The 23503-nt window shown below is 36.5% G+C and overlaps 1 protein-coding gene across 2 annotated transcripts in view; it reads left to right on the forward strand.

The window, feature by feature from the left end:
- The window catches only part of LAMA2 (laminin subunit alpha 2), a 717179-nt gene that overhangs the window by 263456 nt on the left and 430220 nt on the right, over nt 1–23503 (forward strand). For both annotated transcript variants that reach the window (XM_049901052.1, XM_049901136.1), the window contains exon 5: nt 22346–22525. In XM_049901052.1, the coding sequence (XP_049757009.1) occupies nt 22346–22525 (180 nt within the window). The remainder of the gene's footprint in view (nt 1–22345; nt 22526–23503) is intronic.

Here is a 23503-nt window from a genome sequence, read left to right on the forward strand (position 1 = left end):
CAGAAATCATTCACAGTGCTTAAAAAAAGATTGATTAACCCATTGCTGTCATCAATTCCGACTTCATAGCGACCCTATAGGACAGAGTAGAACTGCTCAATGGGTTTTCCTAGACTGTAATCTTTAAGGGAACAGATTCCAGGCTTTTTTTACTTCCCCATAAAGCCTCTGGTGGGTTCAAAATGCTGACCTTTCAGTTAGCAGCCGAGCGCTTAACCACTGTGCCATCAGGGTTCCTTGGCTATTGATTAGTACACCATAAAACATCTGGAGTTTAGATATGATTTGTATGGCTTTAGAATTCAGACCTTTCCCTGCCAGTGACTTTATTTCTGTTCTGCCTCTGATGCTATTTTGTTTAAAGCCTTGCTCACTTATCTACCCTGTATCGACGTACCATTCTATGACTTTTCAGCGTGTCTCTTTCCATTTGTCTGAAAAATCTTAAAGGGAATTAATATCCTCAAAATTCTACAGAGTCTTTTGCTATTGCATTTGCTAAGACTTGAAGCTAAGGCAAAATAAATGCAGGGAAATGTAGACGTGACTACCGCAGAAGAATCCAAATGTGCCTAATGTCTTCTCAGGCTACTTCCTTGAGCCTTTAATAAAATATAACTTCTGAATGGCAAGGATATTTGTAAGCCACATGAATCAGTATGCAGCTTCAGCTGGACTTTTCAAGGAGACTTTTTGAATGCTGAAATGATTAACAATACCTGAAGCCAAATTGCACAGAACAGTGTGGTGTGGTAATAGTGGGTGGGAATATATATTAGTCTAGAGGCCCCTACTAAGCACAAGACAAAGACCTCCTTCTCATTGTCTCTCACTGATGGTGGGCCTGGGACTTATTTGCAGAAATAATTATTTACAGAACACTTATAAAAATAAATGAATCAACCTCTTCACTGTGCCTGTTCCGTTTGAGGATGTTTGTCTTCTAGGCTGTTAAATTGGGAGATTTAGCAGTTTAATGAGAATAATATTTACTATTTCTTTGAGGACCTCATAGCTTTCTGCAAATATGCTTTCAATTTTTAATACAAACCCTCTTGATGCTCTTGTTTACCGTTGTATTTTGATTTAATTTGAATATTTTAATTTAGTATGAGCCATTCTGGTGAATTAACAGCTTTCCATTCAACTTGTATCTAGTGATATCTTAGGTTGCTGTGTGTTTTCCATGGTACATCTGCTATGCCAAAGATCTCCCGGAATTTTACGTATCAAAACTAGCAAAGCTTAATGACACCTGAAATAACAGCTGGAAGCTATAGAAGAAAAAAAAGGTGCTAATAAATAACCTCAAATCTGGAAATTATATGCTTTTTAAGGAAAATCTTCTCATTAGTGATGCTCTAGATTAGCCCTTCTAATACCATTATACATGGATTTTAAGAATTTAATTATATTGATAGCCTCTGAAAAGTTTAGAAAACCCAACACCCAAAAAGATCAAAGAAATTATAAGGCAATAGCAAATTGTAAACAACATATTTTGAAATTAAAATGAACCAGAGTCAGTGTTCTGAAATGTTGAACAATTAAAGATTTCTGAGTTGCCTAAACTCTCAACTCTCCTGAAATACAGGAAAGTTGAGATATAGGGAACATTTACTGCCTAGTTGATTCTGGCTCATGGTAACCTAATGTGCGTCAGAGTAGAGATGTGCTCCATAGTGTTTTTAATGGTTATATTTTTGGAAGTAGATCACCTGGCCTTTCTTCTGAGTCTATAGGTTAGCAGTTGAATCGTAACCATTTGCACCCAGGGACTCCTGGAGATGTCTCTTAATTATGGCTTCACTGCCTGATCCAATATGCAAAAAAACAAATTTGTAATGATTACTAATGATTGTGATTTCTATTGCTGAAATTATGGTTAACCCTTAAAATTATGTGGGGAAAAAAATCACTAAATCTTATTTTAGTATTTTCCAACTTAAACAGAATTTATAAGCTCTCTAGGCAAATTAAGTTCTACCTATGTGTGTAGCTAAATGTTCTGTGAACAATGTAGGCTTAAATCTATGTAAATCTTCCATCATATCAACAGAAAATTTGTAAATAATTAATAAGATACTAACGGAAAATGGATTTAATTTTCTAATATCACTTATAAATCAACATTTATAAAGTGGATTTTGAAAGGTCTTATATTGGAATTTGGAAACCTGGTAGCATATTGGTTAAGAGCTACGGCTGCTAACCAAAAGGTTGGCAGTTTGAATCCACCAGGTGCTCCTTGGAAACTCTATGGGGCAGTTCTCATCTGTCCTATAGGGTCACTGTGAGTCAGCATCAACTTGATAGCAGTGGGTTTGGATTTTGTTTTTTTGTATCAGAATTTATTTCTTGTACACCCGATGTTTCTTCCTGAGATAGCTCCAGTATAAACTTCCACGTCTTCCCTGCGTTACTGGATTTCATTCTAGGGAGCTTCAGTGTGTAAATTTGCTCGTTATCTCAAACCTAGACATACTAATACTTGTGGTCCAAAATGAAAACTCAGAGAAAAATGACTCAAAAAGCCCTCATACTGTTTGCTTCACACCCTGGGGAATCTATGGGAGGCTGTATCACTAGACAGAGCACTGAGAAGCAGAATTATATTCAAACTTTACTACCCAATTTCTCCCAAATAGAGCTTATGTTAACATTTGTAATTTGTGTTTTGTGGGAACTGAACAAAGAGATTGAGACCTAAATTCAGATAACCTTTGCAAATGGCTGTAGATTTTGAAACCAGAGGCACTGATTGTCTTTGTCCCAGACCATCTTTTTAAAGGTGTTTGTAGAGTCAACAAGCTGGAAAAGTAGAAAAAGGGTCTCCCTTTGAAGCAAAGGGCAGATGTGCTTACAAACGTGGAAGATAGAAACTGTACCTCCCACCAGAGCAGGGGCAGGTGTGCTTACCGCCCATTATAAAGGATTTGGGTACCCTAAAGGAAGGGTTTCTTTTCTCTAGCACAGCCACTGAGAATGCAGTTGTCTGCTGACCTTCTCTGTATCTTCCTGGGGAAGTGGCACTCAGGGCTCTGGCACCAAATATGCTGATGTTCACGCTGCTTCCTGGGCTGTGAGTCATGAAGTCCTTTTTCTCTGATGTAGAAATCTCATATGTTCTACCAGCATCCATGAAACAGTGGCAGGCTAACTTGTTAGTTTACTAAGGGAGTAAAAGCTCAGATTCCTTACAGTTCTTTTTTTTTCTTACAATTTTATTGAGATATATTTCACCTGCCATAAAATTCACACATTTAAAGTGTACAGCTCAATGATTGTTAGTGTATTCACATAACTGTTCAACCATCACAACAATGTAATTGTAAAACATTTTCAGCATTCCAAAAAGACACCGATACACATTAGCAGTCGTTCCTTCTTCCCACTTCCTCTGCCCTCCTCATCCTAAGATTAAAGCATAGGAGAGAAGGGTGGAAGCTAGAGACCAGTTAAAAGGCTTTTGCAGTAATTCAGGGGATAAATTATGGTGGCTTAAAGCATGGTGGCTGCAGTGAAGGTGATGAGAAGCAGCTGAATATAAGATGTATTTTTAAAGTAGAGCCAATAGGATTTCCGGACAGATTGGCTCTGCCAAGTGGATTTGCTGATGGATTTTCCACAAGGTGTGAGAGAATGAGATGAGTAAAGGATGAGTCCATGGTTTTTTGGCTTGAACAACTGGAAGGATTGAGTTCCCATTAAGTGGGTTGGGGAAGACTGTAGGTGAAGCGTGTTTTGACAGGAAAGAGTAGGAATTCAATTTTGGATATATTAAGCTTGAGATGTCTATTAGACATTGTGGAGACGTTGATTAGCAGTAAGATGTAATAATCTAGAGTTCAGGTGAGAAATACTACTTAAATATATGAATTTGAGAATATCTAACATAAAGATGGTGTTTAAAGTCAGCAGACTGAATGAGATCCCAAGGAAGTTCATGAAGACCAAAAAGAGAAAGAGTCCTAGAACTGAGCCCTGGGGCACTGCAACCTTTGGAGGTCAGAGAGATGAGGTAAAACCTGTAAAATCAAAGAACAAATACACATAGTTTGGGGCAAAGAAATTTCTTGCAAGAACATTGCAAGCATTACATATTCTCTTTGTTGAAGGATGTGAAAATAATCTTTTAGGAAATGTGCCCTCAGACTTTGGTATGATTTATACAATAAGCAACTGACAATTTGCTAATCCCATTTGTTTCCTAAGACAAAGAAAGTGTTATTAAATAAACAGTGTCAGGGAAAGGGGCTCCAGGCCCGTAAAGAGGAATTTAATCATAGTTTTTCAGGAAAGGTATAGAGAAGCCTAAGTTTCTAATACATAAACTTATGTATATTATTTTATGTCTTTCAGGATCCATATTACAAATTATCATATGAGATCAGAAATATCATATAATCAAGGACCTAACACAATTTGGGTTCACAAGGTGCATTCTTGAAATAAAATCTGAAGGTTAACCTCTGGATGTAGAGACCTGCTCTGAAGGAATTTAATAACATATTATATTCAGGAGCCCTGGTGGAGCAGTAGTTGAGAGCTCGGCTGCTAACAAAAAGGTCAGCCATTAGACTCCACCAACCACTCTTTGGAAACCCTATGGGGCAGTTTGTTCAACTGTCTTCTATAGGGTCACTGTAAGTCAGAATTGACTGAAAGGCAATGAGGTTTTTTTATACAAAATTAAGGAGTTTCTAGGCAGTATAAACAATTAAGTGCTTCACTACTAACTGAAAAATTGGCAGTTCAAACCCGTCCAGAGGCGTCTCGGAAGAAAGGCCCGTTGATCTGCTTCTGAAAGATCACAGCCTTGAAAACCCTATAGAGTGCACTTCTACTCTGTAACACATGGGATCGCCATGAGTTGGGATTGACTATACTGCAACCGGTTATTCAAAATTAGGTTTCAATTCTGGCTTTTCTTTGTATTTTGTAAAACACTGAAAAATATTTATTGATAAGTGAAATTTTGTTTATGATATCTTAAAAGTCTTGCCAAGTAGAAACGAATGAAGCTGTCACCACTTCTTTCACACTAGAGTTCTCTCTAATATCGTGTTACAGAACTCAAGAAAGATTTTGTTTTTATGTAAAAGTAAGGTGGTGTCTTACGTGATGCCAAACATCTGGGTGGAACTGAAAAAATATGGTTAGTCATCGATGTTTATTACTATCTGGGTATTTGATGTCAGGAAATGATAAATTATAATTAACATTTCAGTCTGTCAAACAGATGTTCATTGAAATACAAACACAACCTTATTCCACAGACTGAAAGGGCATTTTAGATGGCCCACCTGATGATAATTATACCCCTGTGTCTCAAAGTGAAAGGGAAACACATTCAGTTTACTTAATCCAGTCAATGATTTGTAAAGATATAGTATGTTATTTTGTAAATATGATAAAATATGATAGTATACTAAAATGATAATGTGTTGAAATTTAACTGTTGTGTTTTAATGATATTAATAACTGAAGACAGCAGTATAGGCAGAATCATAAGTTATACTTAAAATCAAGCATGCTTCATATTTTTGCCAGGTGCTTTTTTTTTTTTTTTGGTGGAGGGGAGGGGAACTCTTGGTCTTCTTTTTTTATAATTGACATCAACATAGTAAAACCCTTTCCATAAAAAAAAAAAAATACTTTCCATAGGGACTAATTATTGGTCTTATATGGACTTGAAGGATGTGATTTCACATAAGTGAAAATATTTCTTTGGTAAACTAACCCCTTGGTTGCCAGTCTCTTCCTCAAACTAATATTTCCAACAGCTCCCTCTAGTTGGTTCTTAAGGAATACTCAGGCTAAGAGTAGACTTGGAATTCTGGGTGGTGGAAGAAATAGGTAGGCAGGTTCTACTATCTATAGCATTTTTAGCTTGAATTTTCTATTCTGTTCGTGACCTGTTTTCCTTTTTTTTTTGTTGTTTAATAACTTTTATTTTTGGAATTGTCTTCCTCCTACAACTTAAAGAAAATTTCAGTAGTAATGAAAAACATAGGAGTAAAAACAAAAGGAGCCCCAGTGGCGCAATGGTTAAGCTCTTGGCTGCTAACAGAAAGGTCAGAGGTTTGAACCTACCAGCAGTTCCACAACAGAAAAGACCTGGTGATCTGCTCCTATAAAGATTACAGCCTAGTTCTTCTCTGTCCTATAGTGTTACCATGAGTTGGAATCAACTCAACAGCACATAACAACAACAACTACAACAATAAGATGGTTATAGAAATAGGAATATTGTTATAAATGGAGCACCCCAAAATAATTCTTCTGCAAGGGCTATACTCATTTGGATGTATAAATACACATATAAATTTAATGATGTTTATTTTAAAATCGCTTCTTAGTTTGTTGACCCTCCAACATACCTGTATTTTTACTTGAGGAAGAAATAGGATTTTTGGTGGTATATGTGTACTTCTACACAGATCGTTTAAATTGATGATGATGTTAATGTCATAAGAGAATATTGTCTTCTGTCTTTGTCAGTGTCATTGTGTCGTTTCTCAGACATACAACTGGGAGGAAATAGGGATATATAAACATAAGGGAGGGAATCAGGTAAAGACAGTGACGAATGCCTTTGGAATTAAGAAGTTATTTTATTAAAAACAAAACAAAAAATGCCACAGAGACTCCGTAAAGGAATTTAAAAGAAGCAGGGATATAGATGTGGCATTTAAGAGGAATGATTATTTCAGTTGAAGTACCTCATTGGAGAACAGTAAAGTCATGAGATATTCCAATGAAAGGGCTCAGTTATGACAGAGAAAGAGTTAGAAACAGAGAGATAGAAAAAGTAAGTTTTCAGGAATGAAGTCAAAGAAGGGACTGAATATTTAGATCAGATTTTCAGAAAAACCCATAACAAAACCCAACTCATACCAATGCCAGTCATAGACCTGAGGGTTTTCCAAATCAGCTTTCTAGGGTTACACTCAGTTCCTTGTATATAAAGGTGGGCCAAGCTTGGAGTGTGGCTATTGTGGTCCCTGGCCCTGTGCTATGGGATGAGATGATTTGGTTAAGAGAAGTCTGTCCGTCGTATCTCCACATAGGTAATAGAGCCCTTTGGGGGTGCCTCTAAACAAGATTGTAGAGATTCACACTTCTATTTCTCAAAAGCCTACCATGCCTAGACATCTAATATGGGAATACATCTTCTATTAAGAGGTCTGTGTCTGTATTAGCACCTCATCAGATAGAGACATTGAAGATGGTAGTGGTGCTAATAGTGGTGAGACACGGGAGTCCTAGAGGAAAGCTACAGGGAAGCCTGAGATGGAAGAGAAAAAGTAATTTTTAGAAATGGAGATATTGGAAGCATCGCATTCCAGACAGTGAAATTCACTGTTGTTTTTGCTCTTAGTTGCTGTCGAGTCAGTCCTGACTCATGGTGATCCCATGTGTGCAGAGTAGAACTGCTCTGTAGGATTTCAAGGCTGTGACCTTTTGGAAGCAGATCGCTAGGTCTGTCTTCCAAGGCACCTCTGGGTGGGTTCAAACTGCCAGCCTTTCAGCAAGTGGTCGAGCACTTAACTGTTTGTGCTACCTGGGGACTAGGCGAATACTTATAGGACTTAACACCTCTTTTTTCAAGGAACCAAGTTCTCAGTTTTTAGGACTACAAAAACATTAGATAGTTGTACATATGCTTATATTCATTTTTCATAGATGTCATTGTTATAAAGAGCCCTGGTGGCACAGTGGTTAAGACCTACGGCTGCTAACCGAAAGGCCGGTAGTTCGAATCTACCAGCTGCTCCTTGGAAACTCTTTGGGGCCGTTCTACTCTGTCCTACGGTGCTGGTATGAGTCGGAATCAACTTGACGACGGCAACAAATTTCGCTGTTACAAGCTATCTCAATGAAGTGATTCACCTTACCTTCTTATTTTAGAAATAAGCACTGTTTGTGAGAAAAAGAAATGAGACAGTTTTGTTGCCCTTTCTTATTGGAGCCAGTTTGGAATGAAAACAAACAAAAAATCTTAAGCCCAACAGCAACATTGTAACAATTTTCCTAATTTTACTCCTTTTCTCTTTACTAAGATGAACAGTTGTAGTTTTGTCATTAATAGAAAAGGGAACAGTGTCTAAACAGTCTATTATAAATTCTTCTGGGAAAGCATATTACAAATAACTGAAAACAAACCTGATTCTGTGAACTTGGCAGTGAATGTATAACAGAAAGCAATTCGGCCCTGGCCCCTGGATGATTGATTAAACATTTTCTTCCCTTTACCTTCCATTCATGCTGTGTTTATCAAGAGGAAAGAGAAAAGATATGTTAGGAAACAAAGTCCACTTTAGACTAATAACTTACAGTAGTAATCAACGACCTCTAAGTGGTTGTTTATTCATTTTTCTCAGGTTTTAATGTTCCTAAATATTAACTATTCTACATGGGTTTCTGCAGAAGACGAGGCCCTGGCTTCATCATATTCCCAAGCCCCACCAGCTAAGCAACGACACGAGATGTATCTGAGCTTTTTTGAGGGCACATTCCTGCAGCTTCCTGTGGACAGTTATTAGTCTGAATTCAGTAAAGAAACAAGAACTCTGTGTACTCAGTAAATCTACGGAAAACTTCATCTCCTAGCTTGTGTGGGAGGAGAGGTCCCTGTGAGCATGCTGTTTCTTTGAAAGGACTAGAAATCTGTTGGTTCTGTACAGATGTCGAAAGCACCCAGAGCCAACATCCTACAAACCTAGTAAATAAATAATTATGATCCAACCCTATACAAGATAATGGTGGGAATCTGAACTTAGAATATTCTTGACATATATCGTATTTGTTGTTATTCTATAAAAACTCCAGAAAACCCGCTTCTATAAGCATGTAAAATTAACACCAAACCTCCTCAATGAAACACTATTTTAATGCCTTGATGTTTTTGAGAAATATCTAGTGTACATCACAGTGATGAGCTGCAAAACTAGTGCCTCCAACGATATTTGAAGTATGAATTTGAATTTAATGAGGGCCCTTTCTCAACTCTCACTCTTATTTTTTTTTTTCTTTCTCTTCTCAAAAACAACTACTCAGATGTCAACAACTCTATAACCTCCTATTCCTGCAGCCCTTGTACTAGTACTTGGTTGTCTACTCTGAGTTCAGCCCCTAAAGTTGTTGTGTCAGTGGTTAAGAACATAGGCCATCCCCAGAACAATAGCCCCAGCATAGATCTAGAGGGAGTTTGGACCAGGAAGTCTTCTAATACTACTTTCTCTTAAATGCTGTTGGGAAATTGAATCCGGATAAGGAAGCAAACACAGGAGCATGTCCTCCCTCTCTCTCTCTCTCTCTCGTTCTGTCTTTCTCTCCTTGATGCTCAGCCTCTTTAACATTTCCAGAATCACCTCTCTATCATGGGTGGGAACTCGTCACTGCTGCTCGTGTTGTCTGAGGCTGTCCAGGTTGGTAAAAGGTGACTACTGTAACAGTCAATTGTATAATTTTTCTTATTTGCTCAGGAATAACAATAACAAGTAACAATAGTTTTTTTCTGTGTGGTAGGCATTGTTCTAATCATTTCACACTTGATGTCACACAATAACAACAACAACAATCCATCAGGTAGCTTTATAAAGTATTATTATTATTATCTGCCTTTACAGAGGATACTGAGGCACAGAATGATTAAATTGTCCAAGGTCACACAGGCAGTAAATGGCACAGCCACTCTGAACCCAAGTAGCCTGTCTCTAAAGTGTATGCTCTTAAACATTCTGAATATACACACAAACGCACACTCACACACACAATTATACAAAGCTCCGGGCACATTAAAAAAAAAAAAAATGAAAAGACCAAACCCACTGCTGTCGAGTTGATTCTGACTTACAGTGGCCCTTTTTATAGGACAGAGTAGAACTGCCCCATAGAGTTTCCAAGGAGTGCCTGGTGGGTTTGAACTGCTAACCTTTTGGTTAGCAGCCGTAGCACTTAACCACTACACCACCAGGCACTACATAGGTGTAGATTTGGCTACATAGGTGTAGCCAAAATCTGAGACACATACATGTAAGAACAGATTTACAGGATTACATGTACTCACTGGTACCCAGATTTATAAACTTACTGAAATGAAAGCTCATTAGTTGTGCAAATATAAAATTTCATTTTGGGGAAAAAAAAACACAAACATTTTCAAAAGTATTTTTTTACTCCTCGTACAATGGAAAATCATAAGACTGGAGCAAGGAGACCTATAGTTTCTTCTTCAAAAGCTAGTCCAGGAGACATGGAGTTACAGTACACAGATATTAGATCAGCTGTAGAAGTACAGTTTTACTATAAAGATGCAATGAAATGACACAGGACAAGAGTAAAAAATAAAAAAGAGGGTGTGGAAAAGAAGTAAAGACATGGAAGGAGGCACTAAAAATTAAAAATGAGCAAAAGGTGACAAATGAAGGGAATATTCAAAGAATGAGCCTGTCCCTGTGTTGGCAAGAGTAGGGAGTTGGTAGACAAGTGTCAGAGGGTGGGGTTATATGGACAGTCACCCTAGGGACCCTAGTTTGTCAATCTACATATAATGTTAGGGATATTAGAAATATAGCTAGCCTATGAGATGTGTTTGGAAACCCTGGTGGCATGGTGGTTAAGAGCTATGCCCGCTAACCAGGTGCTCCTTGGAAACCCTATGGGGCAGTTCTACTCTGTCCTGTAGGGTTGCTATGAGTCAGAATTGACTCAACAGCAATGGGTTTGTTTCTTTGGTTTATGAGACATGTTCAGTCTTGGGGAGCTCTTGTCTATTATCAAACCTTTTTCTAAATATTACTATGACTCCATAATTTAAATTCTCTAACATTTTAGGGTTTGAGGTTGAACCTTTCCAAACACTAGATCAGTTGGGATTTCCAACAGCCACACTAAAGTGATGCTTCTATGCAAATGGGAAAACTTCAAAATAAGGTATCTACACAGATTTTTATTTAGATACTTGCAAAATCCACCTCTCCCTCCGAAAGAAAGAAATTCTCTCTGAGGCTCCCTTGAGACAAAGAATGAGAGATGGATTTTTTTTTTTTTTTTTATGAGTACACGTCTAGGTTTTGTTCCAATAGAATGACACAGAATCTGGCCCTGTATTTAGACCTCCTGCTCCAAGATTTTATTTTAATTCTAAACAAGTGTTCCCACATGGGGACTGAAAACAAAACAGGAAAATGTTGCTTAAGTTTTCCTTTGTGCTGTTATTATATGTCTTTCAAGTGTACTGATTGCCCTGTCCTACCGATGTAGGTCATTGTACTCTCCATTGCTTTTTTTCCTCTTCAGGACTTTTTCTAACAGCTCTCCACATTAGGGAAGGACATGTTAGTCTTATACATATTTTTGATATTAACATATTATTTTCCCCTTCTCCCTAAAATTTGAGGGTTTTAGTACTTTTTGTTTAGTAGAATTTACCATAAACTACAAATTCTTTTTTTGCACACCATTATTTTAGTTACTAAAATACTTAAGTACTAAAACTGTTGTAACCAATTTTGTGTATTATACTCTTAGTAAGACTTCAGGGCTGGTGGTTCTTTTCTGTGTAGTTGATTGCTTAGCTCTTGATTCATAAACATATTCTAGTTGTGGTTTTGATCAGTATGTAGGATCACCAAGAGGGTCTACTAATACAGATCCATGCCAGGAGGCATTATCAAGTCTGGAAGTAACCCTTGGCTTAGTGATCCTTAATGCTCTCATCTTTCTCACACCTTACCCCTTCCCAGAAGGCCAAGACCCCTTCTGATCTGGTGATTAGTCCTGAGTTGTGATTTGGAGTATGGTAAGCAGTCTATCTTAGGAAGTCTAGAACGGATGGAAATGCTTGGATAAATCTGACCCAAATTCATGAAGAAAATCCAAAAGCTGGGGAAGTCAAAGACTAAAGATAATTCCAGAGGAGCAAGAGCAGGACAATAAACAGGAAACGGAGTTAAATTACCAGAGTAAGCCATAGCCAGGGTGAGAATGGAAGCAAGTCAGGAGAAAGGAATGGAGGAAGGGGTACATGAAATAGGAACCGTGGTAAAGTTTCTGTCACTAGAAATCTTCAAATAGTGCCTAGCACACCACTATTATTTATTCAACAAATGCTCTGTGAGGTAGTGTAGTGATGAGATGAGAACAGCCCAAAAAGTCTGTCTAAAACTGAAACACATCCTAGCTATATGAACTCAGCCATGTTTCTTAAAATTTCAATGTCTATTTTCTCTTGGAAAAGCAGAAATAAATATAGCACCTACTTCACGACGTTGTTGTAGGCACTAAAATGAGTTAATACTATATGAGTTATTACGTTCAGCTCGCCCATAAGCGTGTCTAGCACCTAGTAAGTCTTCAATAAGAACAGACATTGTTTTGATGTGCAAGGTCTTGTGTATCGTAGAGGATTTTCTGAAATAAGTATGGACTTGGAATAGATGACTAATAATTCTATTGTCTTAGGCTGTCTCTGGTTGAAGCGCACCAAAAACAAAATTTGGAGCAATGCAAATGTTTGAAGAGAGTGAGTGAACTTTCCTTTTGGTGATTTTCCCACATGGCATGCTCTGAAGCTGCTTCTGTGAGATTCTTTCCTGGTTCTGAATTTCAGATTAGGGCTGTACCCCTTAGCATGCCATGACGGCATGAAAGTTTAGCAATGACATCTGCATTTGATAAAAATTTCAATGAGAAGTTACCCCAAAAGACTAAGAAAACATGTTTTGACAATTCTTCTTTTACCTAGGTGTTATATACTTTATCATATTATATACTTTAGAATGTAGATATTAAATACTTTAACTGGAAAAAAAGAAAAACACAATGATAAAAAAAGTTTCAACTTGGCATATTTTTTATTATTATTTGAAGAAATTTAAAAATGTAGGTAAAATGAGCTCTTGTGTGTCAAGCTCCTTTCAGAACAAAAATGGGGTGAGGGTTGAGTTTTGCATTTAATAATGTTTTTCTCTCTTTAAAAATTTCCAGCACTTGGTTGTCATTCTATAAGGGTTTTATTCATCATGACCAAAGGGAATGATAACCAGATCTTCCATTCAATTATGCTGGATTATTGATCACCCATCTGGGCATGTTTCAGATGAAAATAACCTAAGTCCATCTTGAACAAGGAGCTTAGAAATCAATGCTTTGCTGGATTGTTTTGAGTTGTATGAGGCAAGAGCACCAGAAGCTTTTTGAAAAGGAGCATACCAATTTTGAGACTTTGAGGAAATTGAAACTCCTAAAGCAGCTGAGACTTTGCTTCTATTTTCTGACTGTTCTAAAAAACTTAGCCCTCCTATGTGTTAAGTAGTTCCACAGGAGTTAGAAAGCACTGCCACATGAAACCTGCTGTTGGTACAAAGAAATGGTGCAACTAAGTCTGATGTAAAATAAAAGACAAAGAGAAAACAAATCTATATTTACTTAAATTAGAATTTACATGCATGCTAGCCATTTAAGACTTTGTCCAGTAGAGAAGTTATAGAAACGTTTGAGGCACGTTATTTTAACTAGCTTCAGTAGGAGGAAAAAAAAAACAAAAACTACAGACTTTGGATGACAAATACACTTTGAAAAGCAGATTTTTTTATTATGCTGCAGTTTATTAGTCATTATTGCTTTGACAATGAAGAATCTGTTTAAATATCTTATGGAAGGCAAAGCTGTCATCAAGGTGTGACAAATGCAAGAATTTTGATTCTAAAGAACAGGGGAAAAGCAATTTAAATTTCAGGAACAATTGGAACCAAGTAGGTGTCAAAAGCAAAAATATTGTCTTCTGGGAGAGTGAAAGATCTGTTAAGACTAAACCCGAGGGGTAGAGTTGTTGTTGATAGAGCCATATATTGCTAAACAGTTCATTAAGCTGACATTTCCTCGTATTCTTGGAGTAGATTAGTTAAGGAAATTAAGGACATGCTACAGTCCTTGACATTTTATGTATTAAAGCATTACTTTTCAAGCAACTGAGCAGTCAGCCATGTTTCAGCAGTTGCTTTAGTTGGGCTGGTAAACTTCTGATAATAGTTGGATAGTTATTAAAGATGTTCCAAACTAATTACAGTGCATTGCACTCTACATAAAAATAAGGTCTTTTTAGTTCTGTTTAGTAGGAATACTGTGGCACCTGAAGGGATGCATCCTTTTATACAAGTATACCCCATTATTTTTCTCTTGAGATGGGCTCTGCTTGTGTTTTAAATAATTTTTAGTTGCTTATCCAAATATCGAGGCTACAGAGATACCCATATAATGTCCTTTTACAAGTACTAAAACCTTTGCAGCTATAGAGAGATTTATTTGATTATGGAAAAAAAATGTTAAAATTCATGATGTACTTCCTATACATGGAATTAAAAATATAGACAAAATATTGACCCTATAGGACAGAGTAGAACTGCCCCATAGGGTTTCCAAGGAGCGTCTGGTGGATTCAAACTGCGGACCTTTTGGTTAGCAGCCATAGCACTTAACCACTATGTCACCAGGGTTTTCACTTAAAATATATACAAAAAAAAATACAAAGTCACTTTTAAAGGTTTTACAGAATATGCAAAGTATGAATCTTTTATTGAGGAATGAGTTAATTAATTAGTTACTGGGAATCTACCATGTGTTACTCATGTTAAGTACTGAGGCTATATGTAGATGAGACAACTTTCCTACCCTCATTGAATTTATAGTCTAATAACAAATACTAGCAAATAAACAGGCAATGGTAATAGAGGAGAGACACGGGAACTTGGAGAAATCATAGCATGAGCTCTTAGATATAGCCTGAAGGTATTTCTGAAAGGTAGGAATTTTCATCTCAGCTGAAACCTGAAAGATGTGTAAAGTATATCCCTGCAATGGGAAGCACTGGGGAGACAGAGAATGTGCTTGATGAAGAGACACAGAGATGAGACAGACCATGGACAAAAGGAAAAGTGAAAATGATTCAGTGACCTGGAAAATTGTAGACATCCAATAAATATTTTTCCATGAATGAGCAGCTGATGAGTGAATGAGAAATATTGGAACATGAAGAAGGGAACCAGAGATAAAGCTTGAGAGATAAATGTATTATTTAAGTCATCAGAGTACCTCATTTTTAGGAATTGCAAATGCAGTTTTTGGATTGATAAAAATAATTATAAAAATGATAGTTGTCACAGAAAATGGTAAAATATGGAAGGGAAAGGAAAATGGAAACTTCAAGTAAACTGTTCCTGATCTAACTGGAAATGATGGACTGGAAAAGATTGATTCCCTAATTTCCCAGTTGGTCAATAAGGCAGTAAAGAATCTTAAAAGATAGATAAATGTCTCATCCTAAATGTTTAAATATTAAATTTTTTATTGTCTCATAATATCTTGGTCATCTAGTGCTGCTATAACAGAAATACCACAAGTGAATGGCTTTAACAGAGAGAAATTTATTCTCTCACAGTCTAGGAGGCAGAAGTCTGAATTCAGGGTGCCACCTTCAGAAGAAGCCTTTTTGTCTACATCGGCTGTGGCGGAAGGTCCTTGTCATCAATCTTCCCCAGTCAAGGAGTTTCTCAGCACAGGGACCCCAGGTCCAAAGGGCGCACTATTCTCCTGGCTCTTGTTTCTTGGTGGTATGAGGTCCCCATGTCTCTCTGCTCACTTCTCTCTTTTATATCTCAAAAGAGATTGGCTTAAAACATGACCTAGTCTTATAGATTGAGTCCTGCCTCATTAACATAACTGTCACTAATCCCAGCTCATTAACATCATATAGATAGGATTTACAACACATCAGAAAATCATAACAGATGACAAAATGGTGGACAACCACACAATACTGGAAATCATGGGCTAGCCAAGTTGATATACCTTTTTTGGGGGGGACACAATTCAATCCATAACACATATTATAAATGACATATTATGCAACTTTCATTGTTTACCCAATATAATTTTACTACTCATGCATTTATTGTCCCATATATTTATGTATTTTCACATTTTTATAACATTTAAAAAATCTTAGTATTGCATTGATTTAAAGGCTTTTAAAAGTGCAGTAAAACCTTTCTGAAAATGTGAAGTTATATTTTAATTACTATTTAGTTACCTATAATAAAATTAGTGGCAATCCCTAAAGATAGTAATCAAAATAAAGATAGTAATACACTTAGTAAAAACTTTTTTTCTAGAAATCAGGTACCCTATAACCTTTAATTAGCCTTGTTGATAGTTGTTGAATGCCCATAGGGTTAAAGCAGTGTACTCTATAATTCTAATATATTTTATTGTTTTTTCATTGATTCTTTTGTAAATAATGGTATATCAAATTTATGGGTTGGGCAATGATAGTTAGGAGATGATATGACCAAAGAAGGAACTAACCAGTGGATAAGGCCCACTTATGCCTCCATTTCTTATGTAATTCTCCTCAGCTGAAAATTATCTGTCAAAATGAAATTGATATAATAGAAAATAAAGTTAATTAACATTTAACGAATATTAACAAACATAGTAGGATTGAATATAAGGAAATCATGGATCAAAGCTGGTAATTTCCTAATATTCACTAAATCATCTTCACTCAGAATGCTTGGGTGGAAGATGATATGAATGATTACTAAATTTAATTTCATTTTTTGAAACTAGCACACTCAAAAATTTACTTATAGGCTAACAGAAAAAATCTTGTCAATTATTCTGTGAAATTCTTTTTAGATAGAAGGCTATTTGAATTCATTAAATATTTCACTTAATTTTTACCAGACACTGTCCTGTTGCTGGGAATTGTATCAGTGAACAAAACAGATAAAAATTCCTGAAGTCTTGGGGCTTATGTTCCAGTCGGTAGAGAGAAACAATAAAAAAGGTAAATAAGTTAAGTCATATTAGTTATATGTTGTAAGGCAAGTATAACATCAACTACGGAGAAAAATGAAGCAGTTAACAGGAAATGAGTGCCAGGGTAGCATTTATACTATGAATAGATAGTCATGAAAGAACTCGCTGAAAAGCCATCATCTAAGCAAGGCTTGAAGGAGATGAGGAAGTGAGCATGTGATATCTGGGAGGAAAACATTTCAGTCAGTGAAACCCCAAGTCAAAAACCCTGACGTAAAAGCCTGTCTGCATGTTCTAACTAAGATGGCTGCCTGGCTGGAGCAGTGTAAATGACGGTGAGATTAGGAAAAGAACCTGAAAAGTAATTGTTCTTATGGCACTGGTGGTAGAGGTTACAGATGATTTAGGTTTTCATAGTTCATTGTAAAGATTTTGGGTTTTATCAGGAGTGGGATAGAACAGCACTGGAAGGTTTTAAGGAAGAGGGTGACATGAAATATTTAAATATTTTAAGTATTTAGCTGTTGTGTTGAAAATAAACCCTAGGGATGTAAGGGTGGTAGCAGAAAGACTCATTAGGAGGCTATTGTAGTGACCCAGGTGGACTATGATGAAAGCTTGAGCCAAGATGGTTTTAGTGCAGGTTGTGAGAAGTGGTTGGATGCTGGGTAAATTTTGAAGGTTGAGTCAAGAGGATTTGTAGACAGATTGGATGTAGAATGAAATAAAATCAGAGGAGTCAAGCATGACTCCAAATTGTTGGTCTTGAGTATTTGGAAGGATGAAATTGCTATTTAGTGAGATTGAAACACTGGGGGGCTGAAGAGCAGGACCTTAGTTTGAGATGTTTTAGATGCCTACTAGATGTTGTTGCTGTTGTTAGGTGCCGTCAAGTTGACCCCTATGTACCAGAGAACAGAACACTGTCCAGTTCTGCGCCATCCTCACAATCATTGTTATGCTTGAGCCCATTGTTGCAGCCACTGTGTCAATCCATCTTGTTGAGGGTCTTTCTCTTTTCTGTTCACCCTGTACTTTACCAAGCATGATGTCCCTCTCCAGGGACTGACCCCTATGACAACCTAGTCAAGTAAATTTATCAAGTAGGCAGTTTTACATTCTGATCTTGAGGGGAGATAACAGGCCTAGGGATTTAAGTGTAGAAAACATCAGTATAGATGGCATTTAAAGCCATGAGCTTTGATGGTATCACTAAGAGATAAGTGTAGATAGAGAAGAAAAGGAGGCCAAGGGCTGAGCAGCGGTGGACTACAATATTAGAAAGTTAGGGAGGAGCGAAGTTGTAGCAAAGGCGATCATGAAGAGGTAGCCAATAAGATAGGAGGAAAACAGACAGTGTGGTACCCTGGAAGCCAATGAAGTTATCAACTGTTTCAGATGTTGCATATAAATCAAGTAAGGTGAAGACTGAGAATTGGTCATATAGTTACTTATGGGATGGACCTTGGTGACCTTCCCAAGAGCAGTTTCAGTAGATTGGAGAGAGCTCAGCAGAATAAGAGCCCAGTGGAGTAGACCAAAAGATTCCTAAAGGCTAGCCAGAGACAAAGCCAAAACCTTTGTCCTTTGATAGAAAGACAATGATAAACTTTTATGTTGTCCCTTGTCCTCGCTATTTCTGGTATACACTTTTTCATACAGCCCATCCCTCTATTCCTAATATACAGTTTTTCCACAGATTAAAATTAAAGTGATTAGGTTCAGCTTTCAAAGCTATCATCATAATTTAACTTTCTCTCTTTTTTTTTTTCTTTGAAATAATATATTAAGCATGATTGGATTTAAGAGAGCCCCAGATATCTCAGCCACTCATGTGTATAGAAGTTCTTTGGCCACACATAGAGGTAATTAATCTCCTCCTACATATATGGATTTTATTGTTCCGTCTCCTGGGGTCAACGTACTTTCAAGGTATTAGACCTATCTCATAGGTAGGCTCTCAAAGACTGATAATTCAAGTGAGATTTTTTAAATGTTTTAAAAGAACAGCAACTTGTCAACTCCACCCACTTCTACTATTCATTTCAAAGTTTCTGGTACTGTTAACACTCGTTAAGCAGCCGTCATTCTTCCATAGATCCATTCACTCAATGAACTTCTATCACTGGGGTAGGTATTAGGACTGTAGCTCAGGAATCTAAAGCAGTTGTAGTTATATAAATATAAAAGCATAATAATAAGATGCAATTGTCCACACTAGAAATATTATTTGCTGCATAAACTATTTTTTAACTGCATTCTAATAACAAAAAAATACCATGACATTACAGAAGTCTTCTTTATGTACAAGGGAAATACGATTTGCACAGTATGCTTGCACAAAACAAGTTATTTGGGTGAGTAGAGTGTTATATTGATTTACATATTTGGTCACAGAAAGGAATCTCATGAGGGTTCCCCTCCCCCCCCCCACTTTATCTGTTGTGAAAGCTCGTTTCAGAAAAGGGGGTATTTTTGAAAATCTAAAAAAAAAAAAAAAAAAAACAACAGATCAGTAAGCATAGGCTGATATCTTCAGTTGGAATGATTTCCTGTGACAGCATGAGCCAACACCCACCAACATGTGTATAATGAAAACATGTCAGAAGACAATAGACTGCCACAGTTTTCCCAGGGCCTCACAGCAAGCCAGTGGTGGGCTTGGGGGCTGACACTTTTCATCTTCCTTGAAGATAGACACCCCCCAGTTGTCACCCCATAGGAAATCAGGAAGTATGCTAACTATCCAGTGGACTTGGAATTAAACAGCATTGTGCCAGTGGAAATATTCTATCCAATGTTATGATTTATTTTGAAGGAGAGTGGAAAAAAAAAAAAAGATGGAAGGAAGCTGCATACAACATGGCCAAACAGCTGGCTGGTTTTATATCACAGAAACAGCTTGGGACTAACTATACTCGAAAGATCTGTTGGCAGAGTAGCTTGATGAAAATACCAAAGCTGTGAAGAGCAGTGTTCTTTTTCTGAACCCTTTATATAACCAGCGTATAGTTTATTAACCTAAATGAGAACATGTGCACCATTTTTTAAAGTTCCTACCTGTTTTTTTACTTGTTTAAATGGAGAACTTACTGATTCCGTACATAGCACAAGTGTGGTTCACCATGGCATGAATACCCAATAAGCCTTAATAATTCAGAAACTTTAATCCTTGACATGTAAAGATTTCCTACTCTCTTTCAAATAGTATTTTGTTGGGCCTGTCAAAGGAGAACCTGATAAGACAGAAATTTAAGCATGGATTCAAAATTAATCTCTAAGGGAAACAATTTAATTGGTTCATGCATTTATTTATTCATTTTTTTAACATTTAATTGATACCTCCTTAAGCAAAAGAGACAGTTTAATTTTAAACATATTTCTATCTCACATGCTAGATGCCAGACTACGGATTATATAAGATCTGCTTTGCTCTTTTAGAATTTCCTTTATTAAAGAGTATACAGTATTTGGAGATTCCATATTTTAGGAGACTGCATTCTATCATCCCAAAATGTGTTAATTAAATGAGTTTATTCTTTACTAAGTATCCAAGATAGATTTAATTAGCTGGGAAATTTCGTATTTTTATAATGAGGCATTTTAAGTCTATTCTTTGTGATGCCAGAATCAGCTTCTCGTTTCAAAGTTGGCCATATTTCTCTACTGACTTAAATAGTTTATTGGCACTCAGTTTGTAAAATGCTCTCTGGGGTTATCTAAGTGCAGGATTTTAGGAATGGAAATATGTACTGTGGCTTCTCCTGTCAAAAAATGTAATTAACACACATGATATATCCTCTTGCGAAAGTGGGTAAAACTTTCCAGTGAGTCTCTTCAAACCACAGGCTCCCCAGGCACACCAGTGGCTGCCCGTGTGTCTCCCTCCCCAGCACAGGACTTCTCACTTCTTGCACACACACGCTAATGTCGCGTGTGTGTGTGTGTTTTCAGTTCAAAATCTACTATTCAATTCCTATTTCTTTAACAATTTTGATTTTATTTAATGTGTTGCATAATAATCTATTTACAAGTTACAAAAAAGTGTGTACTATTTTCTGTAAATGTATATTTACCTCTTCTTTTTTTTTTTTAATGGCTGCACATGAGCCACTATCTAGTCATATAATTTATTTAGCCAGTCCTATGTTGATGAATATGAAGGTTGTTTCCAGTCTCTTGTTATTAGAAGAAAAATCCTGTAAGAATAACTTATACATTTGTATATTTACATAAATTGAATATGTCTGTAGAATAAGTTCCCAGAAGTACTTTTGTTGGGTTAAAAATTCCACGTGTTTGTAATTTTGATAGTTATTGCTAAATTGACTTCCATAGGGGTTTGTGCCATTTGACACTCCCACCTCTAAGTGTGTGAGAATGTCTTTTCCCCCTCAGTCTTGCCGTCAGAGAGTATTACCAATATTTGAGAACTTGAAAAAATGGAAAAAAGGACATCACTGTTGTTTTAGAGAACACTTCTCTGATTATGAAGTTTAGTATCAATTTTTTAACAACTATATTACCTTTTTTTTGAACTGTCTTCGTATCTTTTGTCCATTTTGGTGTTATTTTGCTGGTCTTTTTTCTTACTGATTTATAGGAGTTCTTTAAGTATTAGAGAAGACTCTTTTACTTGTGACAGGAGATTTTTTTTATTGTTTGTTATTTTATCAAACACTTTATACCTCATTAGAATGTTCTGTTCTTGTGAAATCCCTGTGAGAGCATGTGGGCCTGGTACTACTCTCCAGGGGTAGTTCCTTGGTATTTGATATCCTGTTTACATGGAAAATGGTATGATTACATTTTATCATCTGGTATCAATTGTGTTAAATTATTTTCCTATAGAATTAGCCATCTCATCCATGTTTTAATGTATTTTTACAGAGGGTATTTTTCAGAGTGGCTTATACCCTTGGTAAATTTTTATTGTCTTGATCTATCAATTATTTTTAAAAAGCCTATTGAAAAATCTATGATTGTAGATTTGTCTAGTTTTCCTTGTAATGCTACCAATTTTTTATCTTTATATTTTAAGGCTATATAATTAAATGCTTTCAAGTTGAAAATCTTTTTAAGTTCTTGATGGGTTTCTGATTTTGTCTATAATTTTGTAACATTTTTTAAAACCAAATTTTGTGGTTTCCCATTAGCTATATATCAGATTCTTAAATATTTAGGGCACAATTATTTTCAAAAAAAGAGTGATCGGAAATCCTAGGAAGGTGAAATTGATAAAAGTACCTTGGAGCAGAGGAATATGGGTAGTTATAGTATATAGACAATACCTAAGATGTAAACAGTTGAATTGCAAAGACAAGTATCAGACGTCCATAAAATGCCTCAATTATTTCATTGCATTCCAGCCAGTAAACATGAGCCTGTATCTGCCTAACTAATTGGAAAAAGGGAAGCTTACCTTTTTTTTTTCTCCAAGGAAAAAAATCAAATTAAAAACACTCATTTATTTAATTTTGGTTAATTTAATTGTTAAATTGTTTTTCACATTATTTAGATTCACATCTCTTTGATCAATGGAAGACCAAGTGCTGATGACCCTTCTCCTGAACTGCTGGAATTTACCTCAGCTCGCTATATTCGCCTGAGATTTCAGAGGGTCCGCACCTTGAATGCTGATTTGATGATGTTTGCCCACAAAGACCCAAGAGAAATTGACCCCATTGTCACAAGAAGAGTAAGTTATGATAATCACTTTGGCACTTGTGAGTGAAATTACACCCATCATTTTCACTGTTGGTTAAAGGGTAAAAGAATTTAAAAAGAAGATTTCTGTAAGCGATCTGTGGAAGTACGTATTGTCAAAGACTTTAAAATTAGACCTTGGTTCAGACCTAAGCTCCGCCACTAATTAGGTATGTAACAGTTGTCAAAGTTTTTAACATTTTTAAATTTCAATTTCTTCCTTGTAACAATGAGGTATAATAATTTTATTTTTGAGAATGAAATTAGATAGTTTCTGGTGCTTGAGGTGATCACTACTACCATACAAGTGACTTCGAGGAGTTACTACTGAAGTGCGGGAGCTTGAAACATTTTTGGCCATAACCTACACAAAAATACATGTTATATCTTAGCCCACTGCATACGCATGTGCACACATACACAGAGAGAGAGAGAGAGAAACGTAAAGAGAGATGTCTTAAATTTTAAGATACGTGCAATCAGCTGGTGATCTTGTGGAAATACATACCCTGATTCAGCAGGTGTAGGGCAGGGCAGGGATCCTGCACTTCTGCAATTCCCAAAAGATGTTGGTGCTGTCCGTCTGCGGACCATTTTGGTTTTATGCCCCATTAATGAGTTACAACCCATAGTTTGAAATAGAGCTGTTCTAGGGGAAAACTGATTCTATATACTGTTGTATTTTCCATTACAAATAGATTATCAGAAGAAAAAAAGGTTTAAGCTTATTTTCAGTATATCTTTGAAATGAGGAAGTAGCTAACCTAAGCTCTATTTTCCAGTTGTTTTTGTTGTTAGGTGCCATTGAGTTGGTTCCAATTCATAGTGACCCACTGTACAACAGAATGAAACAGTGCCCAATCCTGTGCCATCCTCACAATTGTTGCTATGTTTGAGCCTGTTGTTGCAGCCACTGTGTCAATCCATCTTGTTGAGGGTCTTCCTCTTTTTCACTGACGCTCTACTTTAC

The sequence above is a fragment of the Elephas maximus genome, chromosome 1 (genome assembly GCF_024166365.1).
Source record: "Elephas maximus indicus isolate mEleMax1 chromosome 1, mEleMax1 primary haplotype, whole genome shotgun sequence".
NCBI classification, from domain to species: domain Eukaryota; kingdom Metazoa; phylum Chordata; class Mammalia; order Proboscidea; family Elephantidae; genus Elephas; species Elephas maximus.